This window comes from Aulonocara sp. 'chitande type north' Nkhata Bay, linkage group LG12 (assembly GCF_057382095.1).
Source record: "Aulonocara sp. 'chitande type north' Nkhata Bay isolate Kocher_YH1m ecotype deep benthic linkage group LG12, A_spYH_male_GT1.1, whole genome shotgun sequence".
NCBI classification, from domain to species: domain Eukaryota; kingdom Metazoa; phylum Chordata; class Actinopteri; order Cichliformes; family Cichlidae; genus Aulonocara; species Aulonocara sp. 'chitande type north' Nkhata Bay.
In genome coordinates this window covers 34,661,566-34,684,952 of record NC_141355.1, presented here as the reverse complement: position 1 = coordinate 34,684,952, position 23,387 = coordinate 34,661,566, and the positions used below count along the sequence as shown (strand labels likewise).

At 39.7% G+C, this 23,387-nt stretch overlaps 2 protein-coding genes across 7 annotated transcripts; one reads left to right on the top strand and one right to left on the bottom strand.

Annotated features, from left to right (window-relative positions):
- Nucleotides 1-1,737: 1,737 nt before the first annotated feature.
- On the bottom strand, nt 1,738-17,749 carry LOC147317918 (uncharacterized). 6 transcript variants are annotated; one of them, XM_086315337.1, is made up of 4 exons: nt 13,569-17,749; nt 4,314-4,388; nt 3,174-3,293; nt 1,738-2,764 (listed from the first exon to the last, which is right to left on the bottom strand). In XM_086315337.1, exons 1-4 carry the CDS (start codon nt 13,714-13,716, stop codon nt 2,610-2,612), a joined length of 498 nt encoding a protein of 165 aa, XP_086171463.1. In that variant the 5' UTR covers nt 13,717-17,749; the 3' UTR covers nt 1,738-2,609. The 6 variants fall into 6 exon arrangements, 2 of the variants coding, with proteins under 2 accessions (XP_086171463.1, XP_086171464.1); XR_015131892.1 differs by lacking the exons at nt 1,738-2,764; nt 13,569-17,749 and adding exons at nt 7,195-7,435; nt 8,180-13,558 and having other exon boundaries at nt 3,237-3,293; XR_015131893.1 differs by lacking the exons at nt 1,738-2,764; nt 13,569-17,749 and adding exons at nt 7,195-8,309; nt 11,438-13,558 and having other exon boundaries at nt 3,237-3,293.
- LOC147317917 (uncharacterized) lies at nt 12,025-18,544 on the top strand. The gene is made up of 9 exons (XM_086315336.1): nt 12,025-12,229; nt 14,216-14,487; nt 15,025-15,178; nt 15,285-15,531; nt 15,793-15,881; nt 16,067-16,217; nt 17,079-17,236; nt 17,596-17,688; nt 18,387-18,544. Exons 1-9 carry the CDS (start codon nt 12,147-12,149, stop codon nt 18,502-18,504), a joined length of 1,365 nt encoding a protein of 454 aa, XP_086171462.1. The 5' UTR covers nt 12,025-12,146; the 3' UTR covers nt 18,505-18,544.
- Nucleotides 18,545-23,387: the final 4,843 nt, after the last annotated feature.

Genomic DNA, 23,387 nt, shown 5'->3' with positions numbered 1-23,387 from the left:
ATCAAACACAAACACACTACGTAAGTGTATTCTATGATAGTTTATGATGCTTGTGAATTTATTATATGTATGCCCGATCTTATCTAAACAAAGCAAATTGTACTTTTACAATTTCACACAGAGCACTAGACCTGCTCTGCTTTTCCATGTCTTTCATCTATATACCGTTACAATGGTAGGTGTTCATACTCAACCTGAAGTTTCACACAACAAGGTCAGTGTATATACAAATACTCTGTACGAGCCAAAAGCTCATGCTTCAGATTACATGCCTGGTTTCAGACAGTTTTTGTCTTACTCTTCACATCACTGACAGGGGATGACCTTAATATGGGAATCTCAGTCACTTGAACACTATAACGTGAAAAAGGTATTTCAACAGGTGACCTTCTTTTACACTTGACAAAGCGATTGGACTCAATGTGTCTGTATTTCCTCAAGGGCTGTTTGGATATCTTACATTTTGTTCCTGTTAAAGGTGCCAAATAAAATCAGCAACAAAACACTTCTGCAGCAGTCACACAGGCACACTAACTCACTCAGCTCGGCTTGTTTACATGATTTATGGTATATTGTGGTAAATGCTGGCAGACTGGGGTAGACCTGCAGCACAGACTTGATGCGATTATTAGCTGCAGGGGGTTATAAATGCATTTGTGCACTGGTATACATGCTCCACGATCTGCTACTCCAAACCGACAGTGTGTTGACCTGCTGACGTGAGGTGATGCACATGCTCATATTGCTGAATGACACGATGAGCTCATGCACTCACTAATTTTATGAGATCATATGCAGAGACATGTAAAACAGCAAGACACAAATGCTAAATATTACGAGTCCATACTGACATCATCTTCTTGAGGCAGATGTCTTCTTTCTGTCGTTTCTTGAGGCCGTTTCTTCTGACTACTAATGTTTTGAATGTCTAGACTGAATGTGACGGTTTATGATGGTTTTCGTGTTATTTGTGCTGTTAAGTTATCATTAATTTCCCCAGTCACATAGAATCTCCTCTTGGAAAGAAGTTTAATATCATGAAATTACAATTCATTACCTTTTTTAAGCTAAATGATTAAACATAACACATTTGCTTTAATTAAATGGTAAATGGTCTGTATTTGTATAGCGCTTTACTTAGTCCCTGTGGACCCCAAAGAGCTTTACACTACATTCAGTCATCCACCCATTCACACACACATTCACACCAATTACGATTTTAAAACTGCTTTTTGCACAAAGCTTTGTACAAATATTTGCATTTACGCTCTTTATTTTATTTAATTTTAGCAGTTTTCTCTGTGCCACTGGTCAGTTTTTGTTTTTGTAGCATAATCTTCCAGTCTAAAGTTCAAAAGGTAATCCAAGTTAATGCAGAATATAAATTATATATAACGACATCAACACTGTATCAGAGAAATCAGCTGGTGTTACAACTCAACACAAGTAGACATACCGGGCATGTGCCAACACATCTACTTTCTCACAGTGATACCAGCCAGTCGCGTATTCCACCTGACAGTCTCAGACTTGTGTGTGTTTGTTATAGCAGCCTGCGTGGGCTGATTGAGGGATTACCCATGAGTCAGTGACTCAAAGACCCCTGTGCTCACAGTAAACACCCACACAGGCATTGCTCAGTTTACCTCACATAGCAGTTAGAGTGAAGATTGGTTTGAAAATGCCTCTTGCAACAATGATCAGTTTCGGAGCAGAGAACAGGTCAAACCAGAAACATGTCATCATACAAAGAGTTTTTACTGCACACCAGTGGTGAAACAAGCACTCACATACTTTTAGTCACATGCATTGAGTAAAAAATACATTATCTTTTAAGCATAACACTAACGGAAAAAGGTACTGTAAGGCATGGTCGTATTTATGGAGGCATTTGCATAAACAATTTATTCTTTATTTTAAAAAAGCAGATGATGCGTGTTAAAATGAGTGTAGCAAACAAATTACGGATGGTGCTGCTATATAAAAATACACTCTCTGAATAAATACGTACTTTTTACCACAGGGTTACACACTCAGACAGAAATATTCACAAAATAGTTACAATTATTTGAAATGTTAAAATGTAAGCCTTTGACTGAACATTATTATTTACAATAGGTCATCCTGTGTCTTTGCCGGGCACTACTGATTTGCTTCAAGTCTTTGTGCCACATTGTACACCATGTAAGCTTAGGCCTTTCTCATTTCTGTTTCTCTTCTGGTGACATCTGTTTCATGCTTTCGTCCTTCTCCACATTTCCTTGTTTGTAATGTGGTCACACCAGTTTAACTTTGAGATCTGCCTGACACATCTTCAGTGGAAAATATTACCCTTCTTATCAGTTTTGACTGTACTCATCCACGTTTCACTGTCCCACATAACTGCTGTTGTCGAGCTGGAGTGTCATCTCAGTGGCGGTGACAGAACAGGTGGAGCACATTCTTTGGAAACCACCACTATCCATCCCCAATCAAACTAGCATGTAGAAATGTTTTCAAGAGGAAACCATCTCCACACAGTATTCGAACTTAACCTTGTCTGTGTGGCTATTCCTCTCTTTTACCCTTTTCTCATTCACTCTGTTCGCATTTAGTGACTTTGTCCTCCATCATGCCACCACACACTCCACCTGTGTCTCTGATCCTCGATCCACTGTTTGAATCCTCCAGGGCTCCTCCCCTGTCCATCCTTGGGATGTGCCTAGGCTCCCATCACCAGCCTCAAGTTGACACACTGCTGGATCTGGGCATTGGCTCTCAATTACTGTAAAATAAGTTTTTATTTCATATAAAGAGAGTATTGTATGTTAACACTTAATTATTGATCAAAAAATGAACAGTGTATTTGCCAATATCTTGTGAATCCACAGAATGACAATTTTAAATTCAAATTCAAAGAACAAAGTTCAACTAAAGTTCAACACTTTCTATAAATGCCTATTTAAATTCCCCTTATTTGTGGTTAAAACATGTATGGACATCTTGTATAAAATAGCCATTTAGCCATAAACCCATAACGACCCTTCGCCCAGACACGAGTAAGTGCTCTACACTAATTTTTACTGATCTGCATCAAATTCAGTCATAAAGGAGACTTTGTAGTGACTTCTGAAAGATAAAGACATTAATGTAATGATTCATTTATCAGTGCGTGTCAGTGTACTCAAACTAACCTGTGCAGGTGTGTGGCTCCTCTGTGTAGATCTGCAGGAAGACGAGCACAGACAGGAACAGAAGACAGCGACAGGCCTTGTCAGGAGCTTCCCTGAGTGGGGGCCTCCTGCTCTGAAAGGCTGGATACAGGACCCGACGGGGACGGCGAAACCGAGTTGGAGAGGGAGGTGGAGAAGAAGAGTAGGATGTTGTCAGGGTACTGGATTCTTCCAGAGGCCCCAGGGCAACAGGCACAGGTTTGCAGCAGGAAGAGAAAGGCATTGTCGACCCTTAAGCTTCTTCTTTGTCCTGCTAGTCTTATGTTTCAGCTTCTCTGTGCTTTGGTATTCTGATCTTAATACCTTTATATTATTATCAGGAAGTCTCTATTATAAACAGCTCCTGCTTCTCTTTGTCAGACTTCAGATAGTTTTTGCACGCAGCATATGCATCTGTTTTGCCCTATCTATCTTCATCACCAGTCTGGTTCTAGGTCTGAGTTTGAAGCACACACTCTTTAAATATGTGCAGAGTAGGTGTTGTCAGTCTGCCTTTGGCCAGTTGGACGCCACCCACCTCGGGAATTATTGTTGTTAGGAGTTAAGATTATTTTTGGATGCACGCAAACTCCTTTCCCCCCCAAGGAAGCTTTTCTGCCTCCTCCTCCCTACAAATCCCTGCTGTAGGGAAAATCCATGGTGCAGCTGCATTACCACCTCAAGTCAGAAGGCAAAGTTGAGGATTGCTGGCTCAGTTAAATACTCTCCATCATCACCATTCTGCCATGAAGTTTAATGAAATGTGTCTAACAGTGTCTTGTTGATAATACATTTGACTGGGGCCTTACACACGGAACATTTTTACTCACGGACTCAACAGGTCCACGTATAACGCCACAATTCCTTAGAAGGAACTTTATTTTTCAGAAGGACTTTTATCTTTGGTTTTTACATATCATCACTGGCGGATATGTTCCTTCGGCAGCACGAGCAAAACATCTTCTGGAGCTCCAACTAACTGATTTTTATCAAATAAAAGTACATTCAAGTCATGTTTTATGGTCAGCCTCTGCAATAAAGGTGAATGCCACAGAAAAAAGATGCACAGTAGACAAGCACACAATTCTAGAGCTCAAAGAGTAAAGCTACAGGTTTCCTCACCTCTCCTTGCGTGTGGGCTGAACTTGTGTCTTCCCTCTCTCCTCAGGCTTTGACCACAGAAATTTGCTGAAATTTCTGGAATGTATTCAGGGTGCTTTGATTAGCTTCTTGTCTGTATTTTTGCACGCGACACACAATATATCATCAAATGCATTACAGTAAAGCTGCAGAGTCATTTATCCCAAAGTGCTGCATGCAACAGGCAGTGAGTGGACACCGACTGTCATGCAGTGATTCCACTAATTTTGACATTATAAGTCGCATGCACTTGAAAGGCTGTTGTAAGAAAGACAGACTTTTTGCTTTTCTCTTCATTTACAGCTTCTTTGTGTGCTGTTAAAACTCGCAAACAGTTAAATCTCAAGTTGCCTCACAGAGCCTCAAATCCTTCAAACATTTCATAATCCATATGTTCTTATTTATCTGCTTCTCCAGTCAAGATTGTATTGATTACTGTGTTCTGTATTATGATGAATCAAACACATTCGCAAAGGCTCTTAAGTGATGACTTTGTATTTGCAGTTGACATGTATTAGATGTGCTGGTCTTCTGTCGGGTTCTTTTGATAAGCTGTAGTTAAACAAAAACATGTTTTGATGTTACTGTTATGGTTTTGAACTAATCGCTCATTTTGAACTAATCACAATTTTAAATGAACATTTTATATCATAAATTCTTAAAATTACTCAAACCATGACACATAATCAATCTCATATTTTGGAGCATTTATTGGAGTTTTAATCTGTTTATTTAGTATGTTAATTATATCTAGTTTGGGTTTAGTATGTCAAGTCAAAATCAATGTGTGGTCAACGCATCCTCAGTAGCATCCGTTGTTTCAACTTTCCAGTTTTAAAATCTCGAGAACACGCTATGCAATCAGAAGAAATATTTTCCAAGCTTGGAAAAAGGGTAAATCCGAGGAGCACGTGAGCGTAAGCTGTGATTCACTTAGGGAGTGTCAGTGGTTCAAGCCCTGACCAAAGGGAACAAATATTTCACTCAAGTATTGTCCTTTAGCCTATTTATATTAAGACTCATGTAATCTTTCTGTCCCCACCCAAAGCTCATGTTTGATCCACAAAGAAAGTGAAAAGGATATAAAAGACAAAAGAAGAAAAATACTGTTGAAATCCTTTTGCTGTGGTTGCAGTTAGTTGCATCAATTTTAGACTGACAATAAAAAGCAACAAAGATGTAAGATGTTAACACACTCAGCTGATCCCACAGACCACAACTGTTCAATGACTGTTAACATTAGGGTAAAATAATATAAAAATACATTTATAAATATTATTTTACAATAAACACTGTAATAAAACCAGCACCTGTATAGGTAGATAAAAAAATAAAACGTAACAGCTTTTGTCATCAGCATTGTTTAGTGCGCGCAGGAACGTAGCGTAAGACAAAGCTCATGTGCACGCGTTGTGCTTTGGAAGCATTAACGTCACTCTTTTGTTCACATAATATAGCAGGTAAAACATTCTACGGTGAATGGTTCACACGTCACACAGTTGTGTGAACACACACTACTGTGGCAAATTTAGTGTTTTCCTAAAAACAAGAAGCACTCTGAAAACACAAACCTCCACCAAAGCAGGTCAACTCTGGACAGTATTTACTTTTAAGCGACTAGTAGCCTACTACACTTTGTGTATATACATTTTATTTTCTTAGGTTTTTTTTTAAAGTGTACTTTGTACAGAAAAAATCCAATGAGGCTAGCATGCTAGATGTTGAAACATAATTGATAATAGGCATTGATTTGTTAATAGCTGGACATGAATAACTTGAGGTTGTGATATATTATTATAGGCAGCTTGTTCTCTTTCTCTTGAAAACACTTTCCTTAGAGATGTAACACATTTCAACGTGAATGTTAATCATCGCGTTCTCCTAGTTCAGATATAAACTTTTAGAGAAACCTTACTCAGCACTGTGCAAATGAAAGGAAATGATTCAGACTCTGTAGGACAGGTACTGGCATGGCTTTGCCGAGTCTGGTACACCATGCTCATCCTTCTGTCTTAAAATGAAACGGTAAATGGGTGGTGGTAATGGTAATGGTAAATTAATGTTAATTGCAAAGACTCCTTAGTTACATGTTTTGGAAAATTACATGTGGGTATAAAACAAAGAGAAAAGCAGAAACCAATATTATAAATGGCACGGAAAACTACAGACTGTATGAACTGTACAAACTATATGAAGACCTGGGTCTGAATCTACAATAATATAAAATCACATTAAATTGGACTTTCTATAGTTCTGTATTCATGTTCTGTTTCTTATGTTATATCATGGCTTTTTTGTTGTCTGAAAAAGGGCAAAATGTGATTTATTTGTATTTGAAGTTTAAAAGAAATAAACTAAAGGGACAGAGCCACAATAATTTTGATTTAAAAGTAATAGAATTGTGACACACAGCAGGATTAAACAATTTAGAAAATGGGATCTTTATCATAACCCAGTATCTAACAAGGCATAAATTTATTCATTCGTTGTTTGTCGGGTTTGTTTGTTTTGTTTTTTCAAATTACTGAAAGTGTCGTGATTCAAGGAGCTTTCTGCTTAAAAGAAACCAAACAAGTTCTGGTAAAAACTGCGTTCGTTTTTCCATAACTTTGTAACACTAAAATGCAAAAGAAGGATGACGTGTAGGAGATGCCCCCATCGTACGCTCAAATGCTCTTGCCCTCAAGGCTAAACCCACCGGAGGAGATTTAATGCCTCACATCCTTTACCACAAATACATCATTTTTATGATAAAGCACACTTACTAGTGAATACTAAAACTCAGTTGCCTAATAGCATATTCTTCAGCACAGGAACACACAGGCACGCATTCCAAAGATTCCACTCCATTCAGGTGGTTTACCTAGGAAAAGGGATCCTGGTGCGGTGGGATTACCAGAAAGTCTTTGTGTATCAGAGGGGATGCGATTGGCACAGACAACCAATACTTCCTCCCCTTCATTCTTATTTTAATCCTCCATGTTTGTCAGCAGCCCTAATGCTGTTTGATGCTTCAGACTCAGCTACACATCGTTTGTACTGGCATGGAGACGGAATACCTATCTCCTGGTTCATACCTGAGAGGAAAAGGCTCGGCCTTTGGGCTGCAGGAAACAAAAGGTTAAGGCAGGTTAGCGCTTGAAAATCAAAGTTATTACAGCCTAATGCTACAGACAAATATTTCCCTGAGCAGTAATCACAGGAGCTAACACCCTGCCCAAAGAATTCAGCTTCATTATTTAGCTTTTGTTTCGAAAGAGGGAAATTCCAGTTTCAATTCATCTAAACTGTGAAATGGGCCTCGTTCCAACTCTTCTTATAATTGGTTTAAAATGTAGGTGGATAATAACTTCATCCAACAAGATTATGGTTTGAATATCAGAACATTTCTACCTCCTCTAAATGAAACCCTCTCAATTTAGTGCCAAACTCGCAGCCTAACCAATTTACCTAACCAATTTACCTAACCAATTTGAGCTAAGTTTTATCCCTCAGACCACTGAAGCCATGTAAAACAAAGAGAGGCATCCAAAAAAATAATAATTAAAAAGAACACACAGCCTACTTTGATCTTAAGGGGGGCTGGACCAGTGAAACTCTCCTTTCTGTAAATGTAAAGAAGTTTAACTATGCATTTAGTCCCTGAGATATCTTACAGTATGGTACACCTCAGTGTTTCTGCATGATAAATGTGTAAATTCAATTTAAAAGTTCTGTTTCTCATTGCCCAGTTGTTTATCTGCTACTTAATTACGTTGGTGTGATATGCATGGCCACGAAGGAGGTCTTTTTCGGTAGGAAACTTTATAAATCATATGCAAATACAGTTAAAATTCCAAGATTTATACCTTTACTCCTTTACATTTTCCAAAGCTGGAAATGTGAGTGGGCCAGATTGGAGTCTTTGCCAGGTCAACTTTGGTCCCGGGGTCTGTTTGATGGCCGTGGTCTGAACCCAACTGGTCCTCACAAAGATAACTGCAACATTATTACTGTGGTGTGATTAGGCAACATCTGTAAACATTGCATCCTTTTTATAAGCAGGGCATGTGAGAGATGCAACTGCATTACATTCATGCAAGGGCCTACTTTACATGTACTTTACAGAGTGCACCTCTATTTACAACATTTTCCTGCAGTGAATAACTTGAAAATATTGTAATTATTGTGGGAACATCTAAATGTTTCTGAGCTGAGATAAGCGAGCAGCATTCTAGTATCCTAACAACATCAGTGGCATTCAGGATGTTGTAAATGGTAAAGGTCAGGTGTAATTTGAGTTGGTAAGTGGTTTCTAAAGGTTTTGTTCTTCTTTGTCATGGCAGTTAAAAGGTATCCGTTTATATTTGTTCCAAAAGCACAACCTGTAATTTGAAGGCTAATAATAATAATCGCAGCACCAAGTGGAATTTATCAGCGAGCACACTGGGTTTCAATTGAACAGCCTGTCCGTATTTGACTTTATGGTGTTATGACAACTGATGAATGCTCCACCTCCACCACCGCCACCACCTGCCACTCTTTAAATTTGCAAACATCCACCACAATCCTCTAGAACAATTCCTAAAGGTTTTTTCGTTTAAAGTAATTTAATAAAATTCTACTTTAGAGAGTTAGATACCCATGGCCTCATGCTTTAGAGCAGTGTGATTGGATTTACTGACTAAAGGAAAATTAAACTGAAAACGTAAATGTTTGATGGCGCTGACTTTCCATCTGTTGCCAGGTAAAACTGTGTTACTACAGCAAGCAAATGAGCCAGTCTCATGCGCTTCATGTCTTTAAATCTCTTTGTGATATTGTCAGCCAGTCAACACAAAATATGAGACTAACTGGAGGAGGAGCAGAAGCTGATTGCTGTGTTCAGCAACACTTGGTGTGCTTTTAGGTTTAATTACCGGCTGCCATGACAACTGGGAAACAAACAGGTAGCATATTCACACACAGATTGGTAAAAACATTGTTTAAGCAGCTATTTCGATGTGTGCCTCTCCCGTGCTCAGCAGCCCGAGGCCTGCAGCAGATCACGTTCTCGTCTCTCATTCTTTTTATCTGTTGTTGCTGCAACTAGGACACAAACTCTAATGTTAATAGGACAGGGTTAAGGTTTAGGTGCTCTTACTGTGGCAAAGTTCAGGAGTAGTCAAGAATTAAAATATTGGTAATCAAAGGACAAGGAGAGAGGTATAAAGCTGGCTGTTGTAGCCAAAGATGGTTTGGGACCAGCAAATACCAGAAAACAAAAAATCTTTGCATAAACATGGAGACATAACTGTCACTGCAGACAGTCCTGGCTAAAGGTTTTAATATTGTGAGATATGACAAGGCATTACATGCAAGGATAATGAAGATTTTTGTATGTTTTCTGTACGTGCGTGTTTGCTCGACTCACATTAAATTTAATATGCAAATAATCAGTGATTATTTGCCAAGAGGAAGAACTCAAAAAGTTTTTTGCATCTTGCTGGAATAATTGATAACTTATAATTCATTGGAAAAAAAAAAGAATGAACCTTTTCTGAGAGTTTAATTTGTCTAAAGTTTCTATGAAATATCTTAGTGCTAGAGTTGTAGTTTTTCACAAAAGGAAAATATATTTTTAGAAAATGAACTCACGACTCGTGTCGTGAGAGCTGAATGTCTTAACCTCCACACCCTCACTTTCCACCACAAGCTGTTTTGTCTCTCTGCTCATGTCTTCCACCATCTAATCCTTTCCCAGTGAGGAAACATATCCATCTCACTTTTCGTGCAAAGAGCACATTATTTTATTTTGACAGCATCGTCCTCCCAGGGGCCGATGCAACAGAGAAAAACAGACAATAACACAGAGACAGCTGAGTTACAGTATGCCGGCCTCGGGCTGAATATCTGTGGGTGGTGGAGGTAGCGTGCAGGACACTTCACAGGTTATGACAATGTGCATAGGAGAAACCTCAGCAATGATTATGATTGACTGTACCTGAAGGTATGCAAACACAGGTGTATGCTGGGTTTGAACTCTGTTCGAGTCACACGCAGCTAACCAAACATTTTACTTTTATAAGGTCTGACTGAATATTGGAATTGATATTTTTACTTTGTGCCAAAAGAAAGATCGTGCTCAATCTTCAGAAACTGAAAACACATAATTAGTTCTAAATAATATAATTAGATATAATTAGTTTGCCCAGCTGTGGTTGTCATATTGTAACATAGCTACTGAGGTCTGTTATTTAATTAAGTAGTAAGTAGTAGTCTTCATATTAGGATTTTTATGAGACTTCACGCTTTGTTACATAGAAACTTGTAAACATCACATTCACTTTTTAAAATGTACGCCTACTGTTTCCTGCAAAAGACCAAGGATCAAGGTTATTATAGTTTACCAACTGAAATAATTTTGTAAACCTAACTAAAACAAAATCATATCACCCAAAAAATCAAATACCCTAAGTTTTAGTATTTGTTAATTTTGACTTCGGATGTCTACAAGCTTGCGAGTCAACTTCAAAAAACTAAATGAAGACTAAATATTTTCAAACAATAAAAACTACACTGGAAACATAACCTGAAACCAAGAAATTAAAGAAATTAAACTGAATCAAAGTCACAAATTCAAACAAGTGATATGAAAAAAAGAACAAAGTAAATGAGTCATTGAGATCAACTTGATTTTGTGAACTTTGTGTGTCTGTTTGAGACCAAACAGAGTAATTAGAGAAACATTTTGGTTTGGCAGCCACATGTTCAGGGAGCACCTCTATTTGCAGGTATTAATAGATCCGTGGGTTGGACGACTCTCATGGTGCGTCTTTTGTGTTGAGGGATTTTGTCAGAACTGAAGAAGAGGAAAAAAAAAAAATCTACGGACTGATAAAAACTTCTGAAGTCTTCATGTAACCTTTCATCAACCTCTGCTCTCTGTACAAAAGGTGAACAATGCAGTAAAACTGTCAAGGCTAAATTATATACACACATATTCAGTGGCAGTGAAGTGTTCATAACTCCTTCCTCTGTTGCGATGCATCTGCTGTGACTGCATAATTTGAAGGTGTAGTTACGCTTTAAAAGCCCACAAATGTAAGCCTGTTGATAGTCAGAGACCATGCATTTGTGTTCTTTACCTCACAAAGCAGTACTGAGCTTTTGTCATGGGGAGTAATGCGATCAAACCCAGAGCAGACTGACTGTCAGCCAACAGACAAGCATGTACAGCTCTGCAGCTTGAGAGGTGCTGGGTTTCCTCTGCATGTGCAAGGTGGCTCTGTAGACAGATAAGAAGCTCAGGAGCATGAAAACTAAGGGCAGTAAACAGTTATCAGTTACAGTGATTATAAGTGTCTATAAAACCATGCAATTAGTAATTAGGTGCTTCAGGATAATCCCAATACATATAAACAATGATATAAATGACTAAACTAAACTAAAAAAACAAACTAAAATATAATATATAAAATAAATCAGTTATTATTATCACAATAACTGTATAACTGGGCATTGTTGCTAGAATTGCTAGATTTCCTTTCAGATAATTCATTAATCTCATTAATGTGACTACTAAATTTGTAAACTGAAAATCAACTTTGCAAATAAACAAACGAAAAACAAACTGAAGTCTTAAATGAACCATAACAACCAGCAGACTATATATACATTTGCATTTAGAGCAAATACATCAAGCGCTGAATATTTCAAGCGGTCCCTGAATGCAGCGTATCCTGGCAACAACTAACATCGTTTCTCTGTGCTATTTGAAAATGTGCTGTTAAAGGAGTGGAGATAAAACACAGCACCAACAAGTTTATCGTAAAAAAGGCGGAAAAATCAGCAACTATGGCAGATGAGACAGTTCCTGCTGACAGAGACAAGGCTTTATATTTGACACAAATTCAGTTCTTAGATAAGGAGCTGGAAAGGTAAGAAACCATTGCTCTATGTTGCTGCTCCTCTGTTGATAAACAAATCAGCTCTGTAGTTAAGGGATCTTTTTATCATTTGCGGATTTTAGCCAAAGTCAAGTCTTACCTTTGCAGGAACGATCTAGAAAGAGTGGTCCATGCTTTTATTACTTCACGGCTAGACTACTGCAATTCCCTCTATGCTGGCCTAGATCGTTCCTGTCTACATCGCCTTCAACTGGTGCAGAACGCTGCCGCTCGCCTGTTGACCGGTTCAAAAAAAAGAGACCACATCACTCCGGTTCTCTGCTCTCTCCACTGGCTCCCAGTTGCCTTTAGGATTGATTTTAAAATCTTATTGCTGGCTTTTAAGGTTTTAAATGGCACTGCACCTTCTTACCTGTCAGAACTCCTTAGTACTTATCGCCCCAGGAGATCTTTGAGGTCAGCCGACCTGATGCTTTTAGATGTTCCCAGGTATAAATTAAAGACAAAGGGAGAGAGGGCGTTTGCTGTGGCTGCACCCAGACTGTGGAACAGTTTACCTCCTCACGTCAGACTCTCCAAAAGCCTAGAAACTTTTAAAACCGCTCTTAAAACTCACCTCTTTTCATTGGCTTTTAGAAAGGTTTAATTTATTTGTTTTATATATTTTATTTTATTTTTATCAGCGAGGTGTTATTACGAAATTGTGTTCTATTGTATTTTTATCTGTATTTACTGTACAGCACTTTGGTCAGCCTTGGTTGTTTTTAAATGTGCTCTATAAATAAACTTGACTTGACTTGACTTGACTTGTTGGGTAAACGACTTTTAACATAACACAAAAATGGTAAATGGCCTGCATTTGTATAGCGCTTTTCTAGTCCATAGGACCCCAAAGCGCTTCACACTACATTCAGTCATTCACCCATTCACACACACATTCACACACTGGGGGTAGCAAGCTACATTGTAGCCACAGCTGCCCTGGGGCGCACTGACAGAGGCGAGGCTGCCGGACACAGGCGCCACCGGGCCCTCTGACCACCACCAAAAATGTCCCAAAACTTTTAAACACGTGATTATAGAACAGCTTCATAGGTTACATGTATCTGTGTGTGCTTCATCAGCTTTTGGATCAAATGGCAGCTATGTTGTGACTGACTGTTTTTATCTTGAAGGTTTCTACAGTACCAGCTACTAATAACATGGTGCCTAACTGCTATGCAATTCTTCTTACATGTGATTTTAAAAAAATCTGAAAGACATTAAATTAAATTAAATAGTGACAACAAACAGCCTCAAATCCATAATTTAATTATGAAAGCTAAAAATTCTATTTACTGTAAAATATAGAAGAATAACTTTAGCTGACCTGGGTTTGAATCCTCCGTCTGAATCTGAGCCCGTAGTTTCCTTATGATCTTTACCTCAGGTGTAAAAAAGGAAGCAACATTACAATCCTTTTTCAGAATCAGAGTCAAGAACTTGAAACTTTCTTCAGTGTGGCAATGACATAGCATTTATGCATAAAATAACAAGAAAATTTTCTGTATCACCATCTGAATATGATTAGACCTACATGCAAATTCCAATGACAATACAACACATATTTCACAACAACAAAACTTAACAGCTACATTTGCTATAAATGCAGTCCATCAGCAGAGACTCTATATCTCTATACTGTAAATAAAAGAGTTAGTGAAAACGTGGCGCTTCCAGATGATTTTAAAGCAAAACTCTGAACATGACATGATCTGGACCAGGTTATCTGTTCAGCAAAAGTTACAATGGCAAAAAGATAACCATCTTTCAGACTCTAGGCTCAACTCACCTCCTTAACCTGTCAACCTCACCTCACCCCTCTGTAAGGACCAAGTAAATGTATTTCTTCCTCAATTATAAAATCTTAAAACTTCCTTTTTCACTATTCTGATGTACCAGCTACAGCAGTTTCAGCTCAGCATCTCATATTAGATTCATAAATTCTAAACCCATATGTCCTTTTTTGTACTGCAGGTGTCAGCTCAGATGTGACGAGCTGAAGAAACTGATAGATGACCTCAGAATTTGGTATGGAGCAATGGGGAGGGACAGGGACGATATATGTAATTACCTGACAGACTCCTCAAATGCAGTAGAGAAAAAGGTTGCGGAGCTGAGTAAGGTGTTGGAGCATCAGCAGCAAGCTGACAAAAAGGAAACCGATGAGCTCAAGCTGCATCTCAACCAGCAGAAGGAGGAGCTACAGAAGGAAGTGGACAGACTCAAGTCAAAGAGCACGTTGCAAAGTGAGATAGACGCTGAGTCAGATCATTTATTATTTTTCATCATCTTGTGTTCGGTTAAGTCAGCTGGTCTAAACATGGGGCAGAAGTTGGCCAGTCCATCACAGAGACGCACCACCACATGCCACATGCCCAATTTAGAATCAGCAGTTAACCTAAGATGTGTATCTTTGGGGTGGGGTGAAGGTGGATTAGCTGGACCCACACAGGTACAAGACGAGCACACAAGGCCCAGCCAGTCGGGAGTTTGAAACCAGGAACCTTCTCACTAAGAGGCAACAGTGCTAATGAGCTAGCTGCTGCACCACTGTGCACATTTATAGCCAGACCAGGAGAAAAATATATTAATTTGATTGTGGGTTGAACCTTAAAATTGCTGTTTTAAATTTTGTGTCTGCCTTTTTGAGAGATTTGCAAAAACATCATAACCACAGTGTCCAAACCATGATTTTTGCAAAACCGTTGTTGAGACTGTGTGAAGCTTACACTGGGATGTTTCTAGCTTCCTGTTTTCATTTGCACCTCCTTTCCACCACTCAGAGGAGAAGCTGGACCAGCAGCAGAAGGAGAGGGAGAGGATGACACAGCGACTGGCCTACGTGGAGTTTATTGAGAAGCAGCTATACACTACGAGGGAAGAATATGGAGCTGCCATCGCCAGACTGCAGAAACAATTGGATTTACAGGGGGCAAAGTAAGGTCTAGTGCAGAGTTAAATTCAAGCTACAGTTATAACTGCAGGAGGAGTTGTTCCCTCTGGATGCTGCGTCGACTTACTGAGCCCTGTTCTCCAACAACAGAGTGTTTCAAGACTGTGAGAAACAAGTGTGGAGCTCCATCAAAAATAAAGTTTCAGCAATTGTTGAGGAGGAGAAGATTCAGCACGCAGAGGTGCTTAAAAAAGTCAAGGAGCTTACAGCAGAGAGCTTTAAACTCTTGAAAGAGAAATCCATCCTGCAATGCCAAGAGAGTGAACTCTGTCTTGAAGTACAAAACATGAAGAGGGACAGCCATGCAGCTAGCCAGGACATCATCCAACTCAAGGAGGTACGATGTCTGCATAGAAGGGACATAAATGTGCCTGCATAATTCCTAGAGGTTGTGGTAGCTTGAATTGGTACATCTGCCTTCTGTTTAAAAAGTTGATGTTACATTGCTACATGCAACATACAAGTCTTATTGCTTTTTATTATTATGTAGAATGAGGCATGTGGGAAGATATGTATTGCCTTAAAATATTGTAACACTATTTTAACTGATAACTCGTTTTCATTCTTCATGTCTCCATATTTATCACCCGATTTACAGAAAGAAGATCACCTGTCGAAGAAGTGCCAGCAGCTCAAGGTTCAGCTGAATAACTACAGCCTCTTGCTGGCCAAGAAACAGGACCTGAGGTCTTTACTTCTTTACTTTTTATTTATTTCTGTTTCTCCAAGATTATTTTTTTAACTTCCTGATAGTAGCAACATACAAAAGCTTTAATAGAGACTTTAACAGAGACAGCTTCTCTACAGTCAGATGCTCTACCACTGAGCCACACCCACATTGGGTCAACTTTTATTCTGTGTTATAATTTCAGACAGCAGCTGAACTTGGATTCTGAAGTGTGCAGTCAAAAGAAAGCTGAGGCAGCTCAGCTGGAGGCTGAGCTCCAGGAGGAGATGAGTAGGAGGAGGCAACTCAAGGCAGACATGGAGAAAGCAGCAAACATTCTGAGACCTGCTGTGATGGTAAGAACACAGCCTGACAATAACTATGGCCTTTAGCCATTTGATTGCAGCCACAGCATATCATAATGTTTGTATGGGAGATAGTTCTGTGCTTGGTGGTCCAGTTTGATTGGTATTAATTGAAGACTGCTGGAAATCCTCCCTATGTTCTGCTATTGAGACAGGCATCCAAGAAACCAGGTATCCAGATATTCCACAACAGGTAAAACTCTGGCATGAAGGTATAAATGTTAATTCACAAATGATACAATGGCATCATAAGACATACACAACAATAACGATGGTATCGTGAAACAGTTATTCTGTGTGTGATACGTTAGATTAGGGGCAGGGAACTTCAGGCCTCGAGGGCCGGTGTCCTGCAGGTTTTAGACATGTCCTTGATCCAACACAGCTCATTTAAATGGCTAAATGACCTCCCCAATATGTCTTGAAGTTCTCCAGATGCCTGATAATGAACTAATCTTTTGATTCAGATGTGAGTAAAATTCAGTAATTTGTTGCAAGTTTGTTTACTTCTATTCACATTAACCTCATTCATTTTAGGTGAAATTTTGAGCCACTGTATTGATTATTGTTTTGCAAGAGGCAAGATTTCATATAAATCTTTCACCTAACTAAGATGTAATTTGCCAACTACTGGTGAGTGCTTTGATTTTTTCTGAACACAAAAAGAAACTCAAAATTCTAACACTTTCACATTAGGTGGCCTAGGGTGAAGTGAACACTATTAACTGATTAGCCTTATTGTCTTTTAACGCTATAGTATTATGAGAACAAAATATTATTTTGTGACTTACCCGCTAATGTGTACACTGTCTCATCCACCGAGATAATGGTTTTGTTCTCTGTCCTCTGAAGGGCTTAGAGAAATTCTCTGAGGCTCAGGGGAAGATCCAGAAGCTGCGTGAGATCCTGGAAAGCAACACATCCCATGGAACAGAGTCCGCTCTTTATAATTCCCCAGAGAAGAGCAGTCGAGGGCAGAAACTGCAGACATCTGGCCCCAGAACAGTCAGGTGCTTGGAAACACTTTGCCCGGTTTGTGTATGTTAGTGTAATGAGTCGTGAAAATGGTGGCCTGATATCTGCTGAAAGCTGCCAGGTTCTTCATAGCAGTGAACTGGATCTTTGCCCGACTGAGGCCCATGAGAGCCAGATTATCTCCCAGTTGGCCTCAAAATAGTCAAAAAACAATGTACGCCTCTATAAATAAGCTTTTGCTTAGTTGCTGTGACTTTTGTTTTGGTTTCAAAAACACCATGATATGTTTTTTTCTCAAAAAGAAAAGATAAAGTGCTAAGGTAAAGTAGAAAATGATAACACGCAAAAAAATGTTAATTAATAACAACAGTCCTGTCATTCTATTTGTCCTCAGCCCAGAGACTTTGAACCTTGGCACAGATCCACTGTTTTTGTTGAGCCGCTACAGGCCGGGCGATCTTGGCTTCTTACCTCGACCCAGATGGAGGTACGTCTCTGGTGCAGGACATCAGTCCACCAGCAGCCAGCTGCCACTGGCTTACAGTGTATTAGATGGAGGAGTTGTACAGGGAGATGGCCACAGGTCGTTCAGTGGTGCTTTTAGGTAATCTCAGTCTCTCACTGAATGTGCTCCTGTGGCTAGCCAACATGTCATGGAGTGGGTGGGAGGTATTATTCAGCATTGTCTTTATCTTGGACAACATTCAACACCACCTTAAGGGAATCCAGCTCCATCCCCACAACATTACTGGCCAATCAGTTTATTGAGTCTTTTTTTGGTATCTGCGACACTGAACCTGCTCCCACAGCATGCAACAACATAGAGAATAGCACTAGCCACAACTCATAGAAAATCCTGAGCATTGTCAGACAGATGTCGAAGGACCTCAGCCGCCTCAGAAAATAGAGACGACTCATCATCATTGATCAGCAGGCAGCCGTTTGCTGAGAAAAAACTCTTACGAAAGGGAATAAAGTGGAGCATTAGGGAGTTCAACATCCTCAGTATGATTTTGGAGTGGGTAGAGGACAAAAACAGAAGTAAAAGGAGTGTGAGATTAATTAGGTTGTTGGTTGTGATGTCATTTCTCAATAATATTTTTGTGCCTCTAAGAATTAGAAGTGCTAAAAAAGAAACTGTGCGGTTGGATTTTGTTTCATTATGCTTCTTTATAAATCTCTCAGGAAACCCGGCTGTCACAAGGCATTGACCGCAGCCTCTGATGATAGGTCTAACCCATCTGACCTGGCTTCTCGGGACACTCATGCAGAAGCAGGACCCTCCACCTCATCAGTCTGCTGAACCCAAATCCAGCAAGAAAATAAAAAAACCTAGAATTCTGTTCCTGCATTTCCTCTAAATGCTGATGTATTTGTCTACAAACATACTGACTTGAGAGCACGTTTAAGCATTTAACACGTCCAAATCTGTATGTCAGGTCATGTCCACATAAAGAAAAACATCAGCGTTTAAAAATTTGTGTTCGTCTCAGGAATTATTAATGATTAAAGTTTTATTCCCACACGCGTCATAATCTGCACGGTATAGTCATCATCCAAATCTGGCAATTAAACCTCACTGTTGAAGTTTTAATCATACTGGTATGTATGTACGACAGCCCGCATAAGCTGATAGTTCAGACGACAACCTGTCTGTGCTCTTAAAAAATCTCACATGGTGTACACTGTTTAAGCTATTTTGGCCTGCATACATTTGCTGCGACCTCTGCATTCCTCCATTTATTTTTTTCGCCAAAGTGCGATTTCACGACTGGATAAAATGCACACAGCCTCAGATTTCACTACAAAAAAATTCCTAGGTGACTCTGAGTGCACAGGAAAGCACATTGAACGGTCAGCAGCAGTGAGTGTTGGCGAGTGATGCAACATGACGTAGCAGCAGTGCTACAGCTGTATGTGTGAGTCTGTTGACTTAGGTCAAACAGGAAGTTGAGGCCAATCTGGAATACCCATACTCACACGCATACACACATACGTATACAAGTCACGAGGCTCCGATACACTTGTGGGTTTTACAAGCTTTTCTGCAGCACACATAGACATAATTAATAGCATAGACATCTGTTTTTAATAAACTGGCTCAACAGTGTTTTTCCTGCAGAGGGTGACTCTCCCCTCACAGTTACATTCACCACTCTGGATCCAAAAGCCAGAGAATTTTACACAGTATGAGTTTATTATGATTCACACACAGTTTTCATGGAAATAGACAGTCATAACTACAATAAAACAGAATTTAAAGTTCTTTAAAAAAAACTGGAAAATATATTTCTTCCGGCGCCCCCCGTGTGTGGCAGCCTGTTACAGTAGCTCTGCTCGTTCTGAGTTATCTTATATATATATAATGAGTAAAACCATACATTGCACAAATGTTTGCTTCTGTTACATCGGTGTATTTATGAATTTGTTTATTTTCTGACAGGGGTCAGAAACAACTTGCTTTAGCTTGAGTAAGGGCATAATTTTACTTTTTCTGGATTTCAAATCCAAGTTTTTCACTAATATTGAAACTACACTTGGCTTCAATATGACTGGCACAACCATACCCAAGCATGGATCTTGAACACTCCCAACAACAACAGGTAAAGGTGCCTCCGTGACTGATAAAAAAATAATGAGTAAACTGCCCAAATAAGCCGCATGTCTGTGCTTCACCACAGTTTTTCTTTAGCACAAACTCAGTGAAATTGAATTCTGTTTTATTATATAGCACCAAATCAAAGCAACCGTTGCCTCAAGAGAGTTTAGATTATAAGGTAAACACAGTACAATAATTCAGAGAAATTCCCTAGATTGAAACAATCCACTTTGAGCAAACACTTGGGAAGTGGGAAGGAAAATCTCCCTTTTTACAGGAAGAAACTGCCTGGAGAACAAGGCTCAGGGAGGGTCAGCCATGTGCAGCGACTGGTTGGGTGGTGGGGGCTCTCACATTTTAATGAAGATTGTGCACGAGACGCAGGGGACTGTAGACATGAGGACAGTCACAACCATGCCTGGTGTCCATATGACCAGGAAGGGTTGTGCATTAATCATCAGATGATTAAGGGGACAAATTAGTTTAGAAATTATAATCAACATCTGACTATGTGGGTTTTTTCTCTGCAAGTCAGATCTGATCAAACCACAGGTTTACTCTTTAATAAAGCTGATTGTTCAGACTCTAAATGAAACGCTATCAGTGATACCCACTTTTCTTAACCTTAACTTTGAATCCTACTTATTTGGTAATAGTTAATAAAGCAAATCACGTTGCTGAAAACACTTCATTTAAGAAATTTCAAAACTAATTTAAGTGTTTATGCAATAGAACTCTGATGGATCCAATGCCAAATAATTAGCTAATTGTATCCAATTACACAGAATATTAACTATAACGTAACAAAAGCAGTTTTCTCCTTTGTGGAGCTCCCATTAGTGGCATCAGGCCTGTTCTTTCTGAGGAAAACCAGACTAGCTGACCATCCAGTCCCGCCCACGTGCCCACGTACACCATGGAATCCTGGGAAAGAGGCAAATCATCATGAGACAATGTGGATGTTCTTCCATCCTTCGTCAACAACAAGCCTTCTATCATACAAACAAAATGTGTGTGTGTGTGTTGGGCAGAAAAATGAAAGTGTTCTGAATGAGGTCAACGCACCAAAGAAATGTTGCCGTCCTCTCCTGTCCTCGCTTACAGAAAATGTCAGACTGTTCCAGGAGCTACTGAGTGAAATGGTTATTTCTTTATTATATGGGTCTATATGAAGGCAAACAGTGCATTGTAAAAATATATAAGAGATTCATACACCTGGAAGAAAAGTGGGGATGAAAAGTTTTTTATTGTAATTTTATTTGTATAACTTTTTTTCTCTTTTTTGCACATTTATGTCTGCTGTACTTGTGTCTGAGGAATGAAAGAAAGAAGTTGGAAAAAATTAAATGTTGGATGCAAAATGTTACTACAAAGGTTCAGGTCCAGCTCCTCTCTACTACAAGCTACTACGAGATGTTACATTGGGAACAAAGCCTCATATCAGTTTTGTCTCTACAGCTTTTCTCTTAAAAGGTTTTCTATTTGGTTAAAATTGTGTCAACTTGAACCCAACCAAAAACCCTGGCCCTGAACCGACATGGACTGATGGTGACCTGGTTCACTTCCTCCTGCAGTTCCTTTGAAATTCCTTGAGAAAATTGTTACTGATGTCATCCCTCTTGGTTGGACAGTCATTAAGGAGGTGTTGAAATGTGCATCACAGCAGATTTTTCGTGTGGGTCTGATGAAATACGGGCAATCACTTATTATTACTTATTTTGTTTTGCTTCTCTGCTTGCGTGGTTTATTACCTTCTCTCCTTTCTGTCTTCCCCCATGTGACCCAAAAGTGCACTGTCATCAAGGATATCTCATTTCTAGGAAGCAAGAAAGAGGAACTAGGAGTGAAGATGCACAGACTTATCCTTCACAGAAGTCTACTTACTAAGACTTAGTCTTTTACTAAGAAATTACAACACAACAGGAACACATGATACATAAGAATACATAAGAATGATGCGTCACCTTCTGAATACAGTTAAAGATAAAACGTTTAAATGTTTAATTGACATTTCTTAAAGGTGATCGCTACAAAAGCATGGCTACTTAACTTAATTATACTTGTTGCTTCAGTTCCTCTCTCCTTGTGTCTCCGCATAAGGTAAGTAGGTAAAGAAAGGACTCGAGGTTGTAGAAACTGAGAAATGTGATGGGTCTCATTATATACCTCTGCATCATGCATTCTGAAGTGCATTCCAGCTCATCCTCACCACATTTCATGTTATTCCTTTTGTTGTTCTCTTTTTTGATAGTAAGTGCTTTGGATCACCATCATTCACCGTGTCAGGCCATGACACGTCACAGGAAAAGTGATAGCGACCTCTGCTGGTTCAGAGTAGACCTTTGACCAAATGAGCTGATGCTGTAGAGCTCAGGGTAGCGAAAGGGCTTAAAGCACCAACCTGGATTTAGTTGATCTTATGTTTCTGGGATTTTTCCCCCTTTAGATCTTGCGAGACTGACAGGTGGACACTTCCCTCGGATACTTTGAGGGAAATCTGTGCAGGATGACTGGTCTCTATGGCTACAAGGTTGTTTCATTGTTCATGGTGTTTTTAAGGTGTGTGCACTGATATCAAGTACAAAATCACCTCTTAACACACCTGTGTACACCCACCCACACAATCATAAAGGACATATTAAAGACATTGCAGCCGACTCACCGTGAGAAACTATTTTGTTTCACATCACGTGTTTGAGTGGAGACTTTTCAAACAATCAACCCTGATAGGACGTCCTGAGCAGGTTATTGCTTCAGATTTTTAAAGCTTTGTATCAGCTTTAGGCCATTTCAACCATGAAAGTGTAGAGGTGGAAGAACTGTAAAGTTGATTTTTGCACTTGAACAACGTTTTTTAATGCTGTGAAGTCTGGATTATTTATTAATTATGTAGAATTTTATGTGATTCAGTCATGGCCAGTTCATCAACAACCACTAATTAAGCTAACATGCATGCCTTTGCATGCCGCTGTCAAAAGCCTGCATGCATGCAGGCTTTTGACAGCGTCCACCGGCCGACTCTATGGGCTATCCTACGCCACTATGGAGTCCCTCAGCAGTTTGTAGATGCCTTTCGTTGTCTCTACTCCAACTCCCGTTGCTGCGTCCGGACGGATGACGGCTGCACAGCCTTCTTCAAGATCAATACTGGCGTCCGACAAGGATGCGTGCTATCCCCTTTCCTCTTCCTGTTGGTAATTGACTTCATCATGCGACGATCAGTTGACCAAGCTGGCATCGGTGTGCCCTGGCACGAAGCGCGTAATCTCACTGACTTGGACTTCGCAGATGACATCGCCCTGCTGGGCTCGACTCAGGAAGACCTCCAAAAGTTGACCGTGGCCCTGCAGAGGGAGGCAACGAAAGTTGGATTAAGAATCAGCGCCAAAAAAACCAAGGTACTCCGAGTTGGCTATGCACGTGCCCGCATTCCTGTCATGATCAACCAACAACGTGCTGAAGAGGTGGAGAATTTTACATATCTTGGCAGCATCATCTCGAATGACGGGGTCTCTGATCGGGATGTCGACGCCAGAGTAGGGAAGGCAGTTGGTGTCCTGCGACGTCTCCAACCTATTTGGAACTCG